This window comes from Tyto alba, unplaced genomic scaffold (assembly GCF_018691265.1).
Source record: "Tyto alba isolate M040663 unplaced genomic scaffold, T.alba_DEE_v4.0 Super-Scaffold_18, whole genome shotgun sequence".
Lineage (NCBI taxonomy): Eukaryota > Metazoa > Chordata > Aves > Strigiformes > Tytonidae > Tyto > Tyto alba.
This window is the reverse complement of record NW_024881280.1, coordinates 8,117,463-8,137,797: the sequence shown is the minus strand read 5'-3', so window position 1 is coordinate 8,137,797 and position 20,335 is coordinate 8,117,463. Positions and strand designations below refer to the sequence as shown.

At 40.3% G+C, this 20,335-nt stretch overlaps 1 protein-coding gene across 9 annotated transcripts in view; it reads right to left on the bottom strand.

Annotated features, from left to right (window-relative positions):
- MGA (MAX dimerization protein MGA) overlaps window positions 1–20,335 on the bottom strand; it is a 64,427-nt gene that overhangs the window by 4,892 nt on the left and 39,200 nt on the right. For 5 of the 9 annotated variants that reach the window (XM_042790663.1, XM_042790666.1, XM_042790670.1 and 2 more), the window contains 8 exons: window positions 17,982–19,681; window positions 8,584–8,708; window positions 7,157–7,208; window positions 5,286–5,471; window positions 4,447–4,558; window positions 2,619–2,852; window positions 1,379–1,555; window positions 815–967 (listed from right to left, as the gene is read on the bottom strand). In XM_042790663.1, the coding sequence (XP_042646597.1) occupies window positions 815–967; window positions 1,379–1,555; window positions 2,619–2,852; window positions 4,447–4,558; window positions 5,286–5,471; window positions 7,157–7,208; window positions 8,584–8,708; window positions 17,982–19,681 (2,739 nt within the window). The remainder of the gene's footprint in view (window positions 1–814; window positions 968–1,378; window positions 1,556–2,618; window positions 2,853–4,446; window positions 4,559–5,285; window positions 5,472–7,156; window positions 7,209–8,583; window positions 8,709–17,981; window positions 19,682–20,335) is intronic. The other 4 variants (XM_042790667.1, XM_042790665.1, XM_042790668.1 and 1 more) reach the window with 4 other exon arrangements.

Here is a 20,335-nt window from a genome sequence, read left to right as displayed (position 1 = left end):
ACCACTTGCCCAGTCCCTTCCTTCAGCAGGCTGGCACAAATGCAAGTGACTGTAACGCTTACAATTCTGATGGTGATGCACAAGGAAAACAGAACGACAGTTTTCTCCCTTACATTTTTTTCATGCTTTACTTTCGTGCTCACGTTTTGCAATACTGGCTTTGTGCACAATACTACAGGTATTTCAGGGACTACACCATTACTTACTTTTTGCCCCCAAGCAGTTTCCTATCTATAGCCCTCAGATTTTTCCCAGCCCCAAATCTGAAGTAAGCTTTCCTTTTTCATTATGACCAAATGCCTACAAGGAAGCAGAAAGCGAGTGGCTTGCTTTTAACACAAGAGGCAGCAAGCAGCACGCTACTGGCAGGAACCCCCCGTGCCCAGACCCACTGTGCAGTACTCGGGGTCTGGAAACGCCTCTCTCCAGCAGGCAGCAGAGCTGGCAGGGTATGGGCAGGGCTTGTGCCAGAGTAACAGCCTGGATGTAACAGGGAAAGGTTTTCTACAGCCCCACCACCACTTTGCACTCCAGCTTCCCCAGTGGGATGCATCACACCACAGACACATTCCAGTCCCAGCTTACTCTGATTTTGCTGGGGGCGGGCAGGCTCAGTGAGGTGAAGCTCTCACCTATGATCCCCTAGAGGTCCCTCTAAGCTGTTCAAAACGTTTAAATAGTGATTTTCTTTGAATACCCACACAAAAATACCTATCGTTACTTCCTAGGGAGAAAACAATTTGCCTTCACCTTTTTGCAAGGATAATGTTCCCTGCATGCAAGCAAAAAGATCCATGAAAACCAAAGAGCCTACCTGAGCGGGGCTCTGTAGCCGATACTACTGTTGAGGGCAGCAGGTTTCCAGCTACAGCTGACAGTGTAATGGGAATGGTAGAGTTAGTAAGGATTCCTTTTACTTGGACAGGAACCGTTGATCCTGGCAGCTGGATCATCACAGAAGCAATACCTTATCCAAGAAAAGGGGAAGGTAGAAACAAGACCCTTTCAGATACTCAGTTAAGCCTGGAAAATAAGAGTATTGAGCTTCTATGCGAGACTTTGCACTGTAATACCATCTGAAATTGGTAAAAATAGAAATATAGATTGGTTAAGTGATTAAGAAATCCTTCCTATGTTTATCTAATTTGGGAATAGTGAAAATTTAACAGTTTGTACTTACCTGTTGATAAACTGATAGTTTGAGTTAATTATATCAAATCTCTTACCAGAGTCAGGTTCTACCTCAGTCAGTTAAGTTCAAAAAAAAAACCCCAAAATTAAAGCAAAAGTTAAATAACATGTTACTTTGTAAACTGCCATGCACATCTGTGAACAGCATTATACTGATTTTCATTAATGTGTTCTCACATGCTCATACCTGGCTGTGCTGTCATGGTGGTACTGAGAGCTCGAGGCTTTAATTCAGCTTGCAGTAGTGTGGAAGGAACTGCTGCTACCTGCCCTGGCACCAGCGGGCTCTTCAGTGTAAGCACCTGCCCCTGCGGAGTCATCACGAGGCTCGCAGCAGTTAGTGTAAGAGAGGATGAGGTGTCCTCTGTTAAAAAAAGAAATATATAAATCAGTAATTTATTCTGGCATAGCACCCTTGATGGCAAATGATATCCTGCGATCCAGCATTAAGTACAGTTGTGGAAGGAACTCCAGCTAGAAGGTTTACAAGACTAGATTAGATTTCAAAACTAGAGTAGAAAGCGGCTACGGAAGCTATGCAGGCTCCAGGAACCACACAGCTAGCGCCAGTCTGTCCTAGCTCTACGTGCAGTGTAACAATCCTGACCCTCCAGAGCAGCCTCCTGACCAAGTATCAGAGCAGTCTTGCTGAAATTACAAAGGAGACTTTTCAGGCCGAAGAAAGAAAGGAAGTTCTCCCACCACATTCAAATTCTGATTTCAAACTTGCCCAGGACTGGACAAAAATGAGGCCTGGGAAACCAAAACGATCAGTTGTTTATAAAAGCCCAAGACCACTTCAAGTGAGGTCTATTTATTATTACCAAAATAAGAAACATCACTTAGAGTATTACAGTGGCACTACCATGAAAGTTTGGATTTCTGCCAGTCTTTTGTTCCTTCCTGCATTTATGGTGTGAAAGTCTCCATAAACAACAAATACTTCTGCCCAAGTTCTCAGCTCCAAAAATTCTCAAGTGTCTGACAATTCTGTCATTTAATTTAAGAGCAAGTCTTCCACCACCTTGAGATCTAGCTTGCTTGGGGAGGGATATGTTAAAACCTGAATCTGTTCTAGCAACTCCAGTATTTTGGGGATTGAGCTTCAGGTTCTGAGTCAGCAGAAACCACCTTTGACTCTCAGAAATCACTCCATGAGACCAAAGGCCAACTTAATAGGAATTTACGACCCATCATTCTGAAACTCAAAAGTCAGGCTCATCTGAAGACCTCAGTAGCGCTGGTCTCACCCTTACCGAAAACAAATGGTTCCCACACCTATTGGATGGACACTCCCAGGTCCTATACTCAGTTCTGCTCCAAGAGTGAAGGGGCCTGCAGCAGCGGGCTAGCCTCTTGCCCTCCTATGGGTGCTGCTTCAATGTCTGGCCCCCCTTTAGGCAATACGTGCCTCTCTTTCCACCCACCTGTGGCACGGACTCCTTTTCTGGCGAGGATCAGTGGCTTGCCTCTTCTGTTTGTCATAGCCACCTGGGCCAGCTCTCTGGAAGGAGCAGAAGATCCTCCTTGCTGTGTGCTAGCAGTTGAGGTTACAGCAAGTTCCTCCGGCTCAGCTTGTTTCTTCTTTTTCTGTGCTTCTACTGCTTTTTGTTTGGCATAAATATATTCTAGCTTCTTCAGGACCACCTCTTCTGTTTTCCCTGCAGAAAAATTATCAGAGTCAACCCATCTTCAAACTCTCTTTCCAAAACTAAACAGCAGAACTAAAAATCTACTAAATTGACACCATTTAGCTACTATAAAATAGATAACCACCACCTCCACTAAGTAAGTATCATACTTAATAACGGAGGGAAGTCATTACTTACTTATTCTGAGATTTTTTTTTCCTTCAGAAACATCCATACATTTTAAAATTTATCTGCAGCTTTGATGAGCAGAAATCAGCTTGGACAAGCACTAGCTCTTGCTGAACAAATACCATTTGGAAAATATCCACAGCTGTGAATAAAACCTCACATCTCTCCTAATTATAAATTTATGACTACCAGACAAAATGTTACATTTACCTGGTATTAAATTTCTTGGACTAATGGACCCTGTTACTCAAACAACATTGAGAGGCAAACTCGCACATGTGTAACCACTGACATGAAAATTGTAACCTTGAACAAACACAACGATTTTATAAATAATTTGTTTTCTGTAGATGCACATAATTTAATATGATCAAAGTTGAAATAACTATATTGGCTTCTTTCCTGCTTAATATTTTTGTTCTAACATCATGGTCTATCTTTAATTAAGTCTATATTTAACTAACACTCCTGAGAGAGGATTTGTTCCTCATCAGTTTTGAGGTAGTTCACTAGGAATGCAAAAGGTTAGAAAACTATTTTGTGAAGTTATTTGCTTTCATTCCCTGTCCAAAAGGCCTATCATACATTCCTGGATTAAGATGAGGGTTCACTAAAACACTTTGTAATTTCCGATTTTGTTTGGGGGTTGTTTTTTGTTTGTTGTTTTGTTGTTTTGTTTTTTTTTTTTTTAATCAAGTACCTCAAATATACATGAACTGATTCACATAAGTACACAATATTTAAGTATCTTTCATTTTTAATTTTCGGGTAGCCTCCTGCTTTTATTTCCAGACAGTAAGAAGATTACAAGAATAATTTAATGTTTTGTTTGTTCACACACATTTTGGCACTGGCTGAACATGCGTCACAGCTTTCCTACACCTCCAAATGACACAGAAAGGCACAATAAGTACAACACGGTTTTGTCCCAAAATGCCTGGATGAGCAGCAGCTCAGAATATACAGCAGTTTTATTCTACAGACAGGGCTGCCTTCATCTCTACGCCACTAACACTAGTTCTCAGAAAAGCAGCACGATGATTGTTATTTGCAAAGTTGACCAAAGGAGCCAGAGGCTCTGGTACTGATCAGTCTCAGCTGTGTATCCATGAGAAGCACTAAGCAGAAAAGCTGTCTCAGGCAGTGACCAAAGACATAATGAAGTGACTTTTTTTCCTTCCCATTAATGCACAGGAACCCAACCTGTGGCTTGCAGCACAGAGATCATTCAACACTTCCTTTAGGCTTAAAGAAAAACAAAAGAGGTTCTTAACAGCATGAGGACAGTATCACTGAGTCAGAGCTCAGCAGGGCTTTGTTTGGCATCAAGAGTCTAAATTTTATGCAAACTAATGACCCAGAGAGGACTACTCCACTCACTTCCACTCCTTTTCTTTCATTATTCCAGTTAGTCTGTATGCAAAAACAGTCTCACCTGAAAGCGTGGATACTTTCCGAATCAAAACATCTTGTTTGCGTGTCAGTAAGTTCTTCTGTCCAATAAGTTTATCTGCCTGATCAGTCAATCCCTGTATTTCTTCATAGGCCTAGAGAAGTGTCAGGGAACTGATTTATAAACCAACGATACGCAAAATTATAAAATAATTTTCCTTCCCAGAAGCCTTTACAAAATTTATTTAGACATTTTCATCATCTTGAGAAACTAGAACTCAGAGAAAGCATATGAAGTACCATATGTAATGCCAGCTTTCCCTAAATGCAAGCTTAAAAGTGATAAGCATCTTGTTCATCTTTCCCCCAAAGTTCAGCTATTTTAAAGAAAAAAGAAAACAACTTTTATCCCACAATTTTGATGTACAGCAGGTAAGCATAATTATTTATCTTCAACTTATGTTTTGTTTCCTGTCATTTACATCTTTACAATGAAGTTTTTAATGCCAGTATAATATTTAATGAAATGCTATCTTCTCCTGCATTAAAAAAAGTAAGTCTTCAATGTGTTTCAAAATTACCTGATCTTACTGAACACAGTAAACCGCTAAGGAATTAAGACATAACATAACCCTCCATGGTTAAATTCACAGAGAATACAACAAGGAGAAGGCAAATCTGAAAACATGCATTTGGGTCATCAAGATGAAGCTTTTAGGAATACAGATTCTTTCAGTTACTGTTTTATTCTAGAGAGGCCTGTAAAGGTGACAGAAGTTCTCTATTGACAGGATCACTGAGACTCACTCAAAGAGTTCATACTAGATTAATTACTCTGTCCAGACTAAACGATTCTCCTCATTTAAGCTTCAAAAGACTTACTTGCTTGAGAATGTAGGATTTGGAGACCTTGGGAAGGTTGTGTAAGCCCAGAGTCTTCTTCAGCTTTTCAAAGAGATCTCTCATTTCATTACGTCGCCGGCGTTCATTTGCTGTGTGTGTCTGGCGGTAATGAGCAAAGGCTTCTGCCTCAGTCTTCAGCTTTTTGTTCCGGAATTGACGTTTCTGCTGGAGAAGTAACCGTATTGACCAGTTTAAATAAAAAAAAAAAAAAGGTAATGTAATGGTAATCAATGTTCAAAGGCATGCCTGATTTACGAGGTTTCTACAGACATCTGAAGATTTCATGTCATGCTATTCTGTTATAATGTCTTCATGAAAGTTCAGTGTCAGAAGCACACGCAATAAGCATGAAATGCTGACCAACAAGAAATGACCAACATAATCACATCAGCCCTAAAGGAAAAGATCATGAGCAGTCCCTTCTACTCATAAGCTTTTATTTTTCGCAATACAAGACTACTTAGGTAAACCACAGGATTACAGCAAAACCACGCATGTTTGAGCCAAATTTTTTTTGTTGGTTGATTGTCAGAAAGGCCTAGTAATGAATGAAACAATCTCATCAAATACCGGACGCTGGAATTTTTCCCCAGAGTTAAACTAGTTTGATTTCTATTTTGTTTCATGAGTATATACGAGTTGGGGCCAAGAGACATTGCAGATAAGAATGAGAAAGACGGCATGGAAACTTATCACCCCAGACATCTACCAGGAAACAGAAAGTTTCAAAGACAGGCTCTGATTTTGAATTTGCTTAAGTTTCCAAAAAGGCTGACAGGCAATAATTACTAATCTCTACAGATTTGAAGGTTTGTTATTTCATCATTACTCTTACAGGTTTTGTACAATTATGCTATTTATTTCACAATGAAGTAATACTTAAAAAGTAGGTTTTTAGCATTGTTTTAGGTCTGCTCCAAGCCCCAGTAAATCAGTGGAAAGACTCCTCAGGTCCAGTGATATTATTTATGCGCTTGCTGGCCTTAGGAGGAATCTGAAAGACTGTCTCCTGAAACCTGGCTCTTGACATCCATTTTGCCCTCACAGGAAGGCTGCAACTGCATTTGCCCTTGTGTTGGGCATCAGGTTCCTTTCAAGGACGGGCCTCATGCCGTAACTTCAAGGGCAGAGAGAATACATGGAGGAGGCAAGGCAGGCAGAGCATCCTGAAACCCATCCCCACCCCAGGCAAAAGCATACATACCAGTCTGCTCTAATGTGTAAGACATACATCAGGCTCATACACCAGGCTCACACCCCGCCTCAAAGCCACCCCCCCAGCAGGTAGCTCTAGATCTGACATCAAGTGCATCACAGATAGTTATCATGGATAGTTAGTAAAACTGGCTTCAAAGCCACCCCAAAATACAGCGCAAGCTTCGGAAGGATTGCAGTAAGTTTTGGGTTGAAAGGATTCTGTGTTATCTTTAACTTGCCTAAATATGTATTACTTAAACCATTGTTTTCAGAAATCATTCGCCCAGTGCTGTGCCTGTATAATCCTACACACTGTCTTCCTCAACACATGAAAACATATCAGTTGTTCATTGTTTTATGTTGCTGTAAAAACTACTTACGCCAAGAACACAAAACCTAAGCAAACGTACTAATAAAAGGCAGATATTCCTCCCACACATAAAGCTGAATCTGAAACCCACTGATGCCAGTAGCAGTCCTTTAGTGACATTCGGACTGAGCCCCTTCCCCCCTCATATACACATTTGGTTTCTCTCATTTAATCATAAATATATGGAAGGTAGATAAATCGCGTTAAGAGTTGCACTTGAGATGAAAGTTATCTTTAAAATGGAGGCGTGATACCAAAAGGAAAGAGGAGAGCAAACATATACCTTCGTAGGTTTTTCTGATAATTTTTCATCCGAAGAATTACGAGCATGGTATCTGGAAGAAAGGTAAAAAGTTTTTCCCAACACTACTCATCTCATGCACTCTATCCTCATTAACTACATTCCAACAGCCTATAATTGCTCATTCTTATCCTTGAAATTAACTCTTCCTTGTTAAAAAACTACAGGAAAGCAGGATACTGTTGAGCTTTCTCAAGAAAACGAACTCTATCTCCAACGCCATCATCCTGGAAAAAATTACAGCTTTCAGAACAGCTCAAAATTAACCCATAGTGCAAAAGACAAACTATTCCACTATATGCCAAAGAGAATAAATTCAGCCTGTGACTGTTAGCTACAGAAAGTACTTTTTTTTTTTTTTTAATTATGCTGTGGTTCTTTTTTAAAAAAACACAGATTCAATACAGGTGGCAGAGCAATCCCTCCCCCAGCAAGACCAACCAACCAAACCCCTCACATTTATTACTATCCTAATATAAAATAGCAGCTTCCTCATATCTTAGGAGCTTCAAGAAAACAAAGAACAACACACATTTGGAAGAATTATTTTTTTACAAAACATGACACCTGTTTTTTTCTCTCACTAAAAGATCTTCCCGATTTATAGCAAAGTCACCATCTGAGGATAAAAGTTGAGCTGTATCTCTGAAGGAAAAAAAAAAACAATTGGGAACTATCTGGGAGGTATATAATATCACCAATCAGATGTTTCAAAGTTTCTACAAAAAAATTCTTCAAACAAAAAGAACTAAGGATGCAGTGTTCCCCATTCTTTTGCTTGGTGCCACTGAGAAATAGCTATGACCATCTTTATGTACCTCAAATAAGCCATGTTTTTACTTTGTATTTTGTCATTATAAATGCAAGGGCAGCAACAAAACCAAACAAATAAAAAGAACAGAAAAAAATAAACCAGGCCAAGCTATCCAACCATGGCAGACTATAAGTAAAAAAGAAAATACTTTCTTCACTGGGGCAACGGTCACAAAGACAAAGGTTTCATTTACAGGATCAGGGATTAAGCCAATGACTGCTCCTGCCTAAAAATAACAAGTTCACCAGCAAGAATAAACAAAGCTTGCAAAATCACATTTAAAACAAAGATGACCCTGCTCACATTTAGTTTGTAGGAAGGGAGGCAATTCACTCTTAATAATTTTACAAGATACACATCCCCATGAACAAATTAATTAGAGGGGAGTTAAAAAAAAAAGGCTAGGACACCTCAAATCTACTCTTAGTTCTGACAGCCCCATCCTCACAGACACTGGGAAGCACCAGTGCTCAGGAAGACCTGACACAAGCCTTGCTTTATCTTACCATCACATTAAACCTGTTGTTTAATGGGTTCATTCAGCGCCAGCTCATCAATAAAATACAAAACTGTAGTGCTCTCCAAGGATGCTTACTTCTGTTTGGAAGGTTGGATATTAGCAGCTGTGGCCTTCAGACGGGCAATGTTAATCTTCTCTGAAAGCTCCTCCACGGTCTCAATGTCCACCTGCTCGTCATCCTCACTGTATGCACACGCATCCTGGAACAGTTTTTGTTTTGTTTTTTAAAATGAGTATCTACTTAGCAATAGAGCTCAGGCCAAAACAGTTTCACTTCAGTCTCAAAAGAGATTACATTATAACATTAAGAACCATTAAAGAATCAACATCTCCAGCTACGCTGGCCAATAAACAGTGCTAAGCAGGTGTTTATTTTAACTGTCACCTCTAGGAATTCCTCCCACTAGCAACTCTGCAAAATGAATTTTGGTAAGGGCAAAACCCATCTCTGTCATTTATGCTTTTACTATGGGTGAGACAAAAAGCTTTCACAGGACAGAGCATTCCTGCCTCCATCTTCAAATAAGATTAAACTGCCTTTACAACCTACTGCTGTAGACTCTTGGTAATTAACATTTTTTGACACAAGTCAAGATAGTTATCAGCTTGGTAATGGTCTCTGACACTCAAGAAAGCAACAGTCAGAACATCATCCAGCCAGGCTTCTTTGGGTCATACAGTAAACCGCTTAGATGAAGAAAAGTATCACTTTGGCTCTTCCAAAACACTGCCCAATAATTATTTTAAATATTTATGATATTCTGAAGAGTACTTTTTCTACATGCTTGTCTGATCAAGAAAAATTGCTACTATCTGTGAAGACAGAAATAGAAAATAACTGCAGTGCTGTAGCAACTACAAGAGTTAAATATCAGTCTTGTGGCCATTTGTAATACCAGGTGATTCCCCCCCCCCTCCCCAAAGCAAAACAAGCCTTATTCAACCAATTTTTCTGTATTACAGTTTTTATATTATAATCTTTGGTCTGCTTACAGAATGCAGAACTCTTTCTGCTCCTTAATTAAGAAAATGTAATTATATTTCTATTCTGTACTCTATTTCACCCAGTTCCCTGAACTAATCCAATCTTGCCCTCCCCACCTATTATTCTATTCTGTCCTTCCTTCCTTCTCTTTGTCGTTTTCTTTTTCACAATCTGCAATCTCGTCCTTTTCCAAACTGAATACTTACCTGAAATTGATACAAACAGTTAATCACAAAAAAAACCCTAAGTGCAGAACAGGAAAAAAAAAAAAAAGCAACGTGCAATACTGGATCAGCAAGTAGTCTCTAATAAACACTTTTCATGGTACTGATTATTTAAAGTAGTTATCTGCAACTCACTGCTGTTTTAAGAAACTCTGATTAGAAAGGAGAAAATGTTGCACTTAGCTGACGATAGATTAGGCTAAATACAGCATTATAATGAAAACAAACAAGAGCAGCCTAAATTACCACACAAGCATAACCAACTTATGTTAGTTATGTGGTTAAGGATACACATTTCAAATTTAGACCTGTGAAATTTGCAGCTGTGTTAATTTAAAGGGACTCAATTTATAACCAGACAGTAAATCTTAGCTGATAATTTCCTTTTTGATAAACAAAGCAGCAAGATCTCTAATAACCTAACGTTTCAATATAGTATTTAGCTTCTTCATACTGACTAAACACAACCTTTTCTAAATGAAAAAAGGAAGAACAATACAACCCCAAAACCCACAACTCACACCAGGGCTATGTAAAATCCAAAGAACATAAAAGTTGCTACCTTAGTTACTGACACCACAGACTAACCACCACTGTGAATCATGCTGCCAGATCAAATTATCAGTATTTTTTTTAACCTTGTGTAATACATCATATCCCATGGCTGTGTGATCCAGGCTACAGAAAACTGAAAACAGAATCTGTAGGAAAAATTCAGCAAGCCCTCTTTTACTAAAGGCTACACTGGGGATATAACCTTTGTAAAGTATAGCAATGTATACTTTGTAGCAACATTGCCTTTAGTAAAGTATATAGTGAGTGTATGCGTGCATGTATAAAAATATATATATAAAAGTGTCTGTTAATATCATACATATATTTCAGTGTCTACTTACACACATATGCAATAATACCTGTAGAATCTTCCAGTCTTTTAAGAAGAATGAAACCATGCAGCATTCTCCCTCTCCCTAAAACCACTCTCAAATACTCCCAAGTCTTCCATCACCTTCCATTTACATCATGAGGGGTCTTACAAAGTGTTGGTACTATAGATTCTGTCTAGAGAGAGGTATAAACTTCTAAACTGCTCACTTGCAGAGAAGCATACAGCTCTTCCTGTACTATGAAATATCAAGATATTACTGCTGAAACGAAGAAAAGTAATGCTCAGGTGATCAGCTACAGCTGCTAGATCTGAACAGAAAAGCATCCTTACTTCTACAAATTGCTGTGCATACTCTCATGTGACCTACTATCCCTATGCTTCTAAAAAGACATGTCTTTTGAAAGAGAAATAGAAGAGCAAGGAGAGTGACCTTAGGTGAGAAATTACGAGCCTCAGAGAACAATCTCACTCTTTCCTTCAAATGTATTTTTAACCCTTTGTTCTGGTTTGAGCTGCAATAGTTAATTTTCTTCCTAGTAACTGATATAGTCCTGGGTTTTGGATTTACGATGAGAGTAATGTTGATAACACACTGATGTTTTAGTTGTTGCTAAGCAGCGTTTACAGTAAGACAAGGACTTTTCATCTTCTCACACCGCCCTGCCAGCAGAGGTTAGGAGGGGACACATCCAGGACAGCTGACCCAAACAGGCATTCCATACCATGTCATGTCATGCCCAGTATATAAACAGGGGGGAAGTTGGCCAGGGCACACCCCGGCTCAGAGACTGGCTGGGCATCGGCCAGGGGATGGTGAGCTATTGTATTGTGCATCACTTGTTTTGGATGTTCTATTAGTATTTTCCCTTCCTTCTCTGTCCTAGTAAACTGTCTTTATCTCAACCCACAAGTTTTACTTTCCACCCCCCCCTCCAGTTTTCTCCCCAATCCCACTGGGGCAGGGAGTAAGTGAGCAGCTGTGTGGTGCTGAAGTGCTGGCCGGGGTTAAACTACGGCACACATGCTGACTTTAAAGACACCATTCCACTCTGCCCAAGACAGCAGCTCTGATCTCTGCTGAGTTCTGTATGTGGAAAGGAGATAAATAAGTTATTCTGCTACTATTCACTTCTGGGGTTTCTTGCAGCTTTCCTTCAGAGCAGCTGTGAATCTGTATTATGCCATTACAGTTCTTGTTATGCATATGAAGAGCAGCATGGAGGTAAAACGAATTCTCATCTGACTTTGAAGTATGGCACTGGCAGGAACTTAAAGAAGTACTGTTTCTCTCTGTGCACACAAGCCCCTAAAATCCTTATTTGTTCCATCTTGTAAAATATTCTCCCACAAAGCAAGACTCATTAGCACAGGGACCAGGTAGAGCACAGAGAAAATGAACTGTCTACACCAGGGAAGCAGTGCATCACTTTGAACCTGACCAGCTGGCCAGGAGCTACACCTTACCACTGCTCCCCAGGGCAGCAGGAGAATGGAAGTCAGGAGCCGCCCTGTTCCTGGGACCTTGGCGAGGTCCAGCCAAATACTGCTTGCAGTCTAGATCCAGAACACCTATGCAGAGGCTACTGAGATTGTGACTGAGTTAAGACTACATTGCATTTCAGTATAGGTATTTCAATAATTTTCAAACACTGCCTGCGACCAGTACACAGCTTTGGTTTTGTTCGGTATGCTTAGAGAAACATAAGAAACCCAAGTTTTACTATAAAAATCTCACTTGAAGAATATCACTTATGCAACCAGTCAGCAATTTTTCAACAACTCCTCCTCACACCTGCTTTACTTGTATGCTGGATTTGTGTGGCGGGGTTTTTGGTAGCAGGGCAGGGGGCTACAGTGGTGGCCCGTGAGAAGCTTCTTGAAGCTCCCCCGGCTCTAAATTGGACCCACCTCTGGCCAGGGCCAAGCCAATTAGCAATGGTGGCTGCACCTCTGTGATAACGTATTTAAGAAGGGGAACCTGAGAGAGGGTTAGGGGGGAACTTGTGAGGCAGAGTTACGAGAAGGACAGCTATTGGACAGAGGTCAGTGGAAGGAAGGAGGAGGAAGGGGAGAGGTGTGCTGGAGCGAAGCCCCCCTGTATCCCGTGGTGAGATGGCAGGGCTGCCCCCTGCTACCCACAGAGGTCTGTGGAAGAGCCCACACGGGAGCAGGCAGCTGCACCTGAAGGAGGCTGGGACTCTGAGGGGAAAAGCAGCCCCTAATGCTGTAGTTCAGTGCCGGGAAAACTGCAACACGCAGGGGTGACCCACGCCGGAGCAGCCTGGGAACGGCTGCATCTTAGGGGGAGGACTCATGCCAGAGAAAGTTTGTGGAGGACTGTCTCACCTGAGAGAGGCACCACACCAGAGCAGGGGAGAATGCGAGGTGTCCTCCCCCACTGAGGAGGAAGCAGCAGCAGACTGACCACAACCCCCATCCCCTGCCCCCTGTGCCACTGGAGGGGCAGGAGGTAGAGACTGGGAGCAGAGCTGCAGCTAGGAAGAAGAGAGAGGTGGGGGCAGATGTTTTTAAGATATGGTAATGCTTCTCTGTGTCAGACTGTGTTTGTTGGTTTTGTTAGTGTTTGAATTAAAGTCACGTTCTTTTCCTTCCCCTAAGGAGTCCATCTTTTGCCAGATGTATTGGTCAAGTCATCCCTTCCCTCTGTCCTTACCTTGATTTCAGAGCCCTTTATTCTATTTTCTCCTTCCCATTCCTGAAGGGAAAAGGTGAGTGAACAGTTGCCCTCTGGGCTCAAACCAGCAACAAGACAACTTGTTACAGACTTTGTCAAGATTGTTTTAATTAACAGAAGCAACTTTTTGGACGCATTTTTTTATCAAGTCACTTTGTTCTCAAGACAACAGTTGCAGCCAAGTTGCCTTCAAGTCAATTCTGTAGCTTCCCCATTGAAAAGCAGAAACTGACCCATTTGTATAAGATCACGGAAAGGCAGGAAAATCAAAAACACAACTGAGGATTTCCAAATTCTCTAGAAGTCCTTAACTGCTATGCTGGGGTTCACAGAGTGAACTAGAAGATGTACTAGAGGACCCAGAGTGCTGAAATTCCAAGAACTCTTCAGCTGAGAAGGACATAAGCTGGAAACTAAAATTTAAGTCCACTAACTGGTAAGAGAGGAGGGAATGAAAAGCTAAAGAAAATAAGTTGGATGCTATCAAAATTGCACCACCTCTCCAGATGCAGATTTTCTGCTGAGCTACAACACGTGGTGTAAACATGTAACACAGCTGCTTCCACAGAATAGATACATATCATTATGTTGAAAATATTACAAGTGTAATCTTAACAAGTCACATTTTAGGACAACATAGTTGTATTTCATTATACATAGAGCACTTCTCATTCTTGCCTGCTCTCCTGGGCCATCCATAAAGCCTCCCTGATGCTGGAAGCGTCCTGATATTTTCTCTAGTTTTTCCATTTTATACAGTATCATTGCTGTGGTTCTACATGCAAGAGGTACATACTGTTTTTCTTCAGTGGGCAGGACTACTCTGTCTAAACTACATTTGGGCATCATCACACTGCAGGGAAGGGGGACATGCAGGGTAGTTCAAAAGATGTTACAATCAAGAGTGAGGGGAAAAAAATGCCAGGAAATTAACTTACTGTAGAAACACCACCATGGTAAAGCTTTTAAGTGCTGACATGTTACACTGGGCTACCCAAAGGGCTGACAATGATTATCCAGCCAGAGCTGGATCTTATCTACATGCTATTGTACCAGAAAAAATGGTATTTAAAGCCAGAGACATGTCATCTTTTTCATGGAAGACGAGGGGAAAAACAATAGCAGCAAAAAACTCTCCACTGCCCCCCAAGAATTTCACATCTTTAAGTTTACAAATTCTGAATGTGGACATATGTAAAGCAGAAAACATTACTTTTTTTCATTCTCACATCTAACAACAAAGGGAAAAATACTTCAGGATGGTAAATCTTTCCTCTCTACCCTTGACTTCCTAACAACAGGAAAAAAAAAAAAAAAATCAGTCACAAAGATTGTCAGAAGCAGGTCCACCAAAAGTCTGCCATAAGAACACCTGTTCATGTGTAAGTAATGCCAACCTGCCATCGGTTGAACCCTATTCACAGCATAGCATGACTTCTTGTTGGGGTGTAAAACTGTCTAAATGCTTGTGGAAGCCCTACCTTTCTACCATCAGTCTTTCCACAAGTCCTGTAGTTACAAAATGCCTTTGAGCTTGTAAGAGTAAATTATCTTAAGGAATGGAGACAAAGGAGGAGCAATCCTGCACTGCAGTGGAAGTCTCAAAGTTGCTTCAGAAATGTCAGCACTTTTCCCTCTGCATTTCAGCGCCTGTTTCTAAGCACTCTCCTCTAATCTGTCTGCTCCTGGCAGCCTACACCCCTATTGCTGATTCCTGAAGACCAAATTGCCTGACGGCAGAGAGTCCCTCAGCAACTGCACTGAGAAAGAAGGAGGGTAGATGACAACAATTGTCATTAGAATTACCCAAGCAAATGCCTCATTTCTGGATCTGCCTTCTATGCTACAATGTCTGCAGATTTCACACATAGCCTGTACCAAAAGCTCAGAACATGCGACAGATTGTTAGAACTTAAATCATCCACAAAATATGTGACTTGCACTTTTTATTAAACTTACAACGCTATAGTAATTCATAGTAATTCCTTACAATTTAAAGTTCAGCTCAGAAAAAGAATGATTGAAAAACATGTTTTAACAACATTTAAAATAAAATAACTTGCCAGACACAGAAGCTATGTTTAGACTAGTAAATTAAAAGGGGCCATTGGATTCTATCTGTAACATTAAAATACTAGAACAATCCCTGGCATGGTTTTGGCTTAACCCAACAATAACTCACATGAACAATTCACAGACACAGCCTGTGACTTTTAGCCCACGCCAAGAAGTCATTCTCAACAAGGATTTTGAGTGCAATCATCATGCCTTGAAGATTAAGAGTTTAACATCATGTCCCAGACCATTGCACTTGAATTTGTTCAGACAACATGTCCTGATATCAATGAGTTTGTTTATAGAGATATTTAAGGGTTTATCCGTATCACCAAAACAAGGACCATCAACCCTCCTAAGCTTTTCTTGAGGCAATTCAGGTAGGAAATGCAAAAAGGCAAAGATACCATCTCAGGAAGCTTCTCTCTTTCTATTGAGGAGTCCTCTACAAGAGCCTCTTAAGTCAAGTACACAAAGTTAGCACAAGGTAGGAAGGCAATTTGAAGACCATCGATATGCAAAAATTAAGAACATTTAAGTCATTACTGCAAGGAGAACCAGCATGGGGAAAGGTACTAAAAAAAGAAACAGTAATAGCTACTACAGGTAAGTAGCAATCATCACAATCATCCTGACTCTCACTGGAGTTTTCTGAGGTTTTTAAATGGCTACTTCCTCAGCAACTGAAAACAGTCCATATTCCAAACTAGTAGTGAAAGAGCTGTCATTAGTATTTCCACTAAACAAAAGTATGAGTGGACATGCATGTACACTCTATGTTTCCACTAGCTTAATGAAACAGATAAACATCCTCTAGCAGTCTGCTTTTAAGATCTGACTTCATCCAGTCTGACAAACAACACCAGTGCAGCTTGTCCTGTAAGCACTACGCTGATAAAAGAGTACATCCCAGAGAAAAATAACAGAGACTTAGATATTTAGACTTAAAAGTGAGTAGCCCATTAGGCATTGATATGCTAACTTAACTTGCAGGCATCACAGATTAACAAACCAAGAACTCACCCAAATTCCAGACAGGTTTTTACAGTCCTCTCAGATCTCATTCCTCAGCTTTCCTGCTCTAGAACCAAAGCTAGCTTACTCATGTTTGTGTGAGCTTATGGTGAACACATACCCTCACATGGCTTTTACCAAACCCTATTAGTCAAAACCTGCATGGCAAGTTTCTTCCAAAACAAACATTTCTTATAATCTCTAATAATAATTTTTTTGTTTCATCATCCTTTTTCAGGACAAAAGAAAATGCATCTTTAAAACATCAACCCTGATAACAGGATACTCTGTGACCTAGACACTACCTGTTGGATTACCAACAGATTCATAAGGCTATGCTGTCTGGAAAGTTTATCTGGCATCAGGCATGAATTAACTGTGGTTCTCAAAACTCGGTAACTCTGCTAAAGTTACTGAAGGATACAGGAGTTAGCAAACTGTCACAGCCTGACTTAAGACAAGACAGCAACAGCTCAGTTTCCAGCTTGAAAGAACTTCCAAAAATTGCATCAGCTTTCAGTTTCCTCACCCTTCATGCAGCTGAGATGCTAGCATCTTGCCCAAGTACAGCGAGCCAGAATATGAACCAATTAGTCAATTTTTCTGGAATTTAAATAGATTCTCTAAAATCCAGAGTTGCTGACTCAGTTGAGTTACTCTGGATATGGTCAGAAGAAAAAGAAGTATAATTTGGTTTTCAACTCCAAGAGGACTACATTAACACAAAGCGGCTTGAAAAACTATATACTTTCAAATTCCTGAAGACACATCATCTCTCCTATTTCTGTTTGTCCTTCAGTTCTGCAGTTTAATCTTTCTCTTCACATTTTTATCTCATCCCAATAAAAGGCTACCACATTTCTTATGTCCATTTGACTGACTCACAAAACCACAACTTTGTAAATTTTAAGTAACAACACGCTGTTTCTTAAGTCACATGCTGATGTATAAAAAGTGCATCAAGGAGTTACACATCAGATTGTTTTCTTTTAATTTTGGGATGAAAAGTAATGGAAATTCTATGAGTATTAAAATCTAAACATATCTTAAGTATACTAACAACATTTTACCCTTATTCTGTGACTTCCAGAGCAATTTGTTTTCTGCTGAATACGGAATAACAGCTTTCACACACTTCTGAAATGCATTACTAAATTTCAAGAGGAATTTAAGGAGAGATTCAAATATTCCTTCCAGAAGTAAACGTTAGCTAAGGGCTACAAAAATTAATTAGAAGGAGACAGCTTAAAATATCAGAAATAGTAGACTGGCTACTACTTTTTAGGATCATAAGTCATATTACAAGGAACGAAGTTGCTTAAGTAAATGCTGAAGGAAAACAACATGAAACAATTCTATCACAGTTTGCCTAATATAACTCCTGTTATCTGAAAAACGGACAATTTCTAAAAGGCCACTACAATGCTACCTATAAAAAACCAAGCAACTAAGAAGAAATAAAAGACATTTCCACATGGGACCCTGATTCAGACTTTCTAAAGAAACTGAAGTCCAGAACACAAACATCATACTGTGTCTTTCAAATCCATGGGTTGTGACATGTTAGTTTGTCAATTTAAAAAATCCTTTCATAAATAGTTAAATGCTTACCATTTTTTCAACATCCACTTCCTCTTCACTTGGGAAGTCAGAAGCACCATCCAGCATCTCATCAGCAGAATCATCAGTTTTTTCATCCTCTTCATCCTCATCATCATCATCCTCTTCTTCCTCTTCCGAATCATCAGCAGTTATATCAACAGTGGGCATGTAAGCCGTTTTCTCATGCCTAGCTTCCTGTGCCCTCTGTTCTGGTGTTGGGAAGTCACTTTTCTCAGATGTATCAGCTTTGTTATCCACCTCACTTTTATTTTCTAAAGTGGGTACAATGCTAGATATTTTGCTCCAGGAACTGTTGACATGTGTTACAATATCATGGCCTGTTTTGATTTCTTCACGAGAATCAAAAGCATCTTGTTCTTTGTTGTTACTGCCTTCCTGCCTAGCCATGTTTGCTTTGCCTTCCTCAGTAGTGACTGTATGCTCTTCTCCTGAAGCATTATCCTGCTCTTTCACAGAACTTGTTTCAGACTTACTTCCTTTTTTCTCTCTTACACTTTCTGCTTCTGTAGAGCCCTTGTACTCCTTCCTTTCAGTATCTGGCTGCACAGCATCACCCTGGCGTTGTTGTTTGTTCTGAGACAGTTCAGTCCCTCTCTGTTCCTTCTTGTTCTCCAGCTGTGTATCTTGCTCTTGTTGATGCTGTGACTGCCCAGAACTTGCCTTGTTGTCCTCATTCATCTGTGTCTGTGCACCTCCCTCCTGCTCTTTCACTGGTTTCTCTTCCTGTTCAGCATGTGTTTGTTCCTTTCCACGGTTCTTCAACTGTGCAGTCTCTTGATTCTCAAGACTCTGTGGATGTGCATTATCCAGAGCAGCAATCAGAGACTGATCTGATGACCCGCAAAGAGTTTCAGAGTTAGATGGAACAGCCTCCGCTACAGTTTCAGAACTGAGAGAATGCTCTTTCTCCTCAGAAGCCTCTTTTTCTTCCTCATCATTTGGCTTCTCACTGATGTACGAATGATCAGATGATATGACATCTGCAGAAACATCATGCTGAGAAGAAGAGCTATCATCACAAGAACTCTCCAGCACCTTTGAGTCCTTCTCCACCATCTCTAACGTAGCAGAATTTCTATTGGGTGTGACTGTGCCAGATGCTGACGTTTCAACATTATTTGAGCGGTTAACTGACGACTCCTTTTGTTGTTTCCTATCTGACACTGTGACCTCAGACGCTCTAACTTCAGTGTCACCTGAGCGTGAAGCCTTTCCATTCTCCTTCTGCTGAGCAGCACCCGAGTCCTCTTTCTTGCATATTTTCCTGTAATCCTTCTTCATCTGAAGAGATGCAAAATGGTGAAGAATGGAGTTTGGCACAGTCTTCTGTCCAGGGAGCTGAAGTAAAGCAAAACTACCAGATTGTAAAGGTATGAGATTAGCAGTGGTAGCTGGCAGACCACCGGAGCTGCAGCTTATTTTAGACTCGGAAGCTGTTTGATTTGTCACGCTGCTCGCAGCAGGAGGAGAGATCCTCAGGGTCAGAGTGCCTGCCTGTGACACAAAACTTGCTACTGAAGGAAGAACAGAAGATGCTTGAGTGGTTAGGTTAGATGTAGGGGACAACTTGGGTACTGCAGTTTGTACAGCTGAATTTGTGGCAGAAGTGGAAGACACAGAGGAAGTGGGAGACACGGGTGACTCTGGAGGCTTAGAAGGTGCAGGCAAGCGGATTCCTACAATAGATCCTGTGAAGAAAACAAAACATCAACTAATACTTCCTCAAAGCACTTTTTTTCTTTTAGTTTTAGTATTTCATGCTGTATTAGAAGCAGCCAGCATTCTCAAGGATCACAATGTGTTTGACCACTAGTTCTCAGTGACAGAGCTGGTACTGCATAAAGACATAGAAGCTAATGAATTTTTATATGGAACATCCCAATAAAATACGTGAGGTGGCTACTCTAAAACTAGCAGGTTTAATGGTAAGTTCTAGCATAAAGCTTTTTAATCAAAAAAGGCATTGTATTTTAGTTGAAGTCATCTGCATTTTACTTTCCCATTTACTGGAAAACAGGAAAATAGGGATTTTCATTAAAAAATAAAAAAAATAAAAAAATCTTTTTTTCCCTCTCAGAAAAAGACTTCCACAAACGACAAGATTACATGGTTATACCACAATCTTTTTCACATTAATGAACTCTTCTACGGTGTTTCGTAACTCCGTAAAACAAAAAGGAAAAATACCTCTACTCACAACCAGTGTCTCTTATACAGCAAAAGCCCCAAACCAGAAAGGAATTCAATGAACTTTTTGATCGAATCTTTACTACAGTCCATGCTCAAACCTCAACTAAGGCACCGGATTATTTTTTCTCCTCCCTACATTTTCTTATTTACTG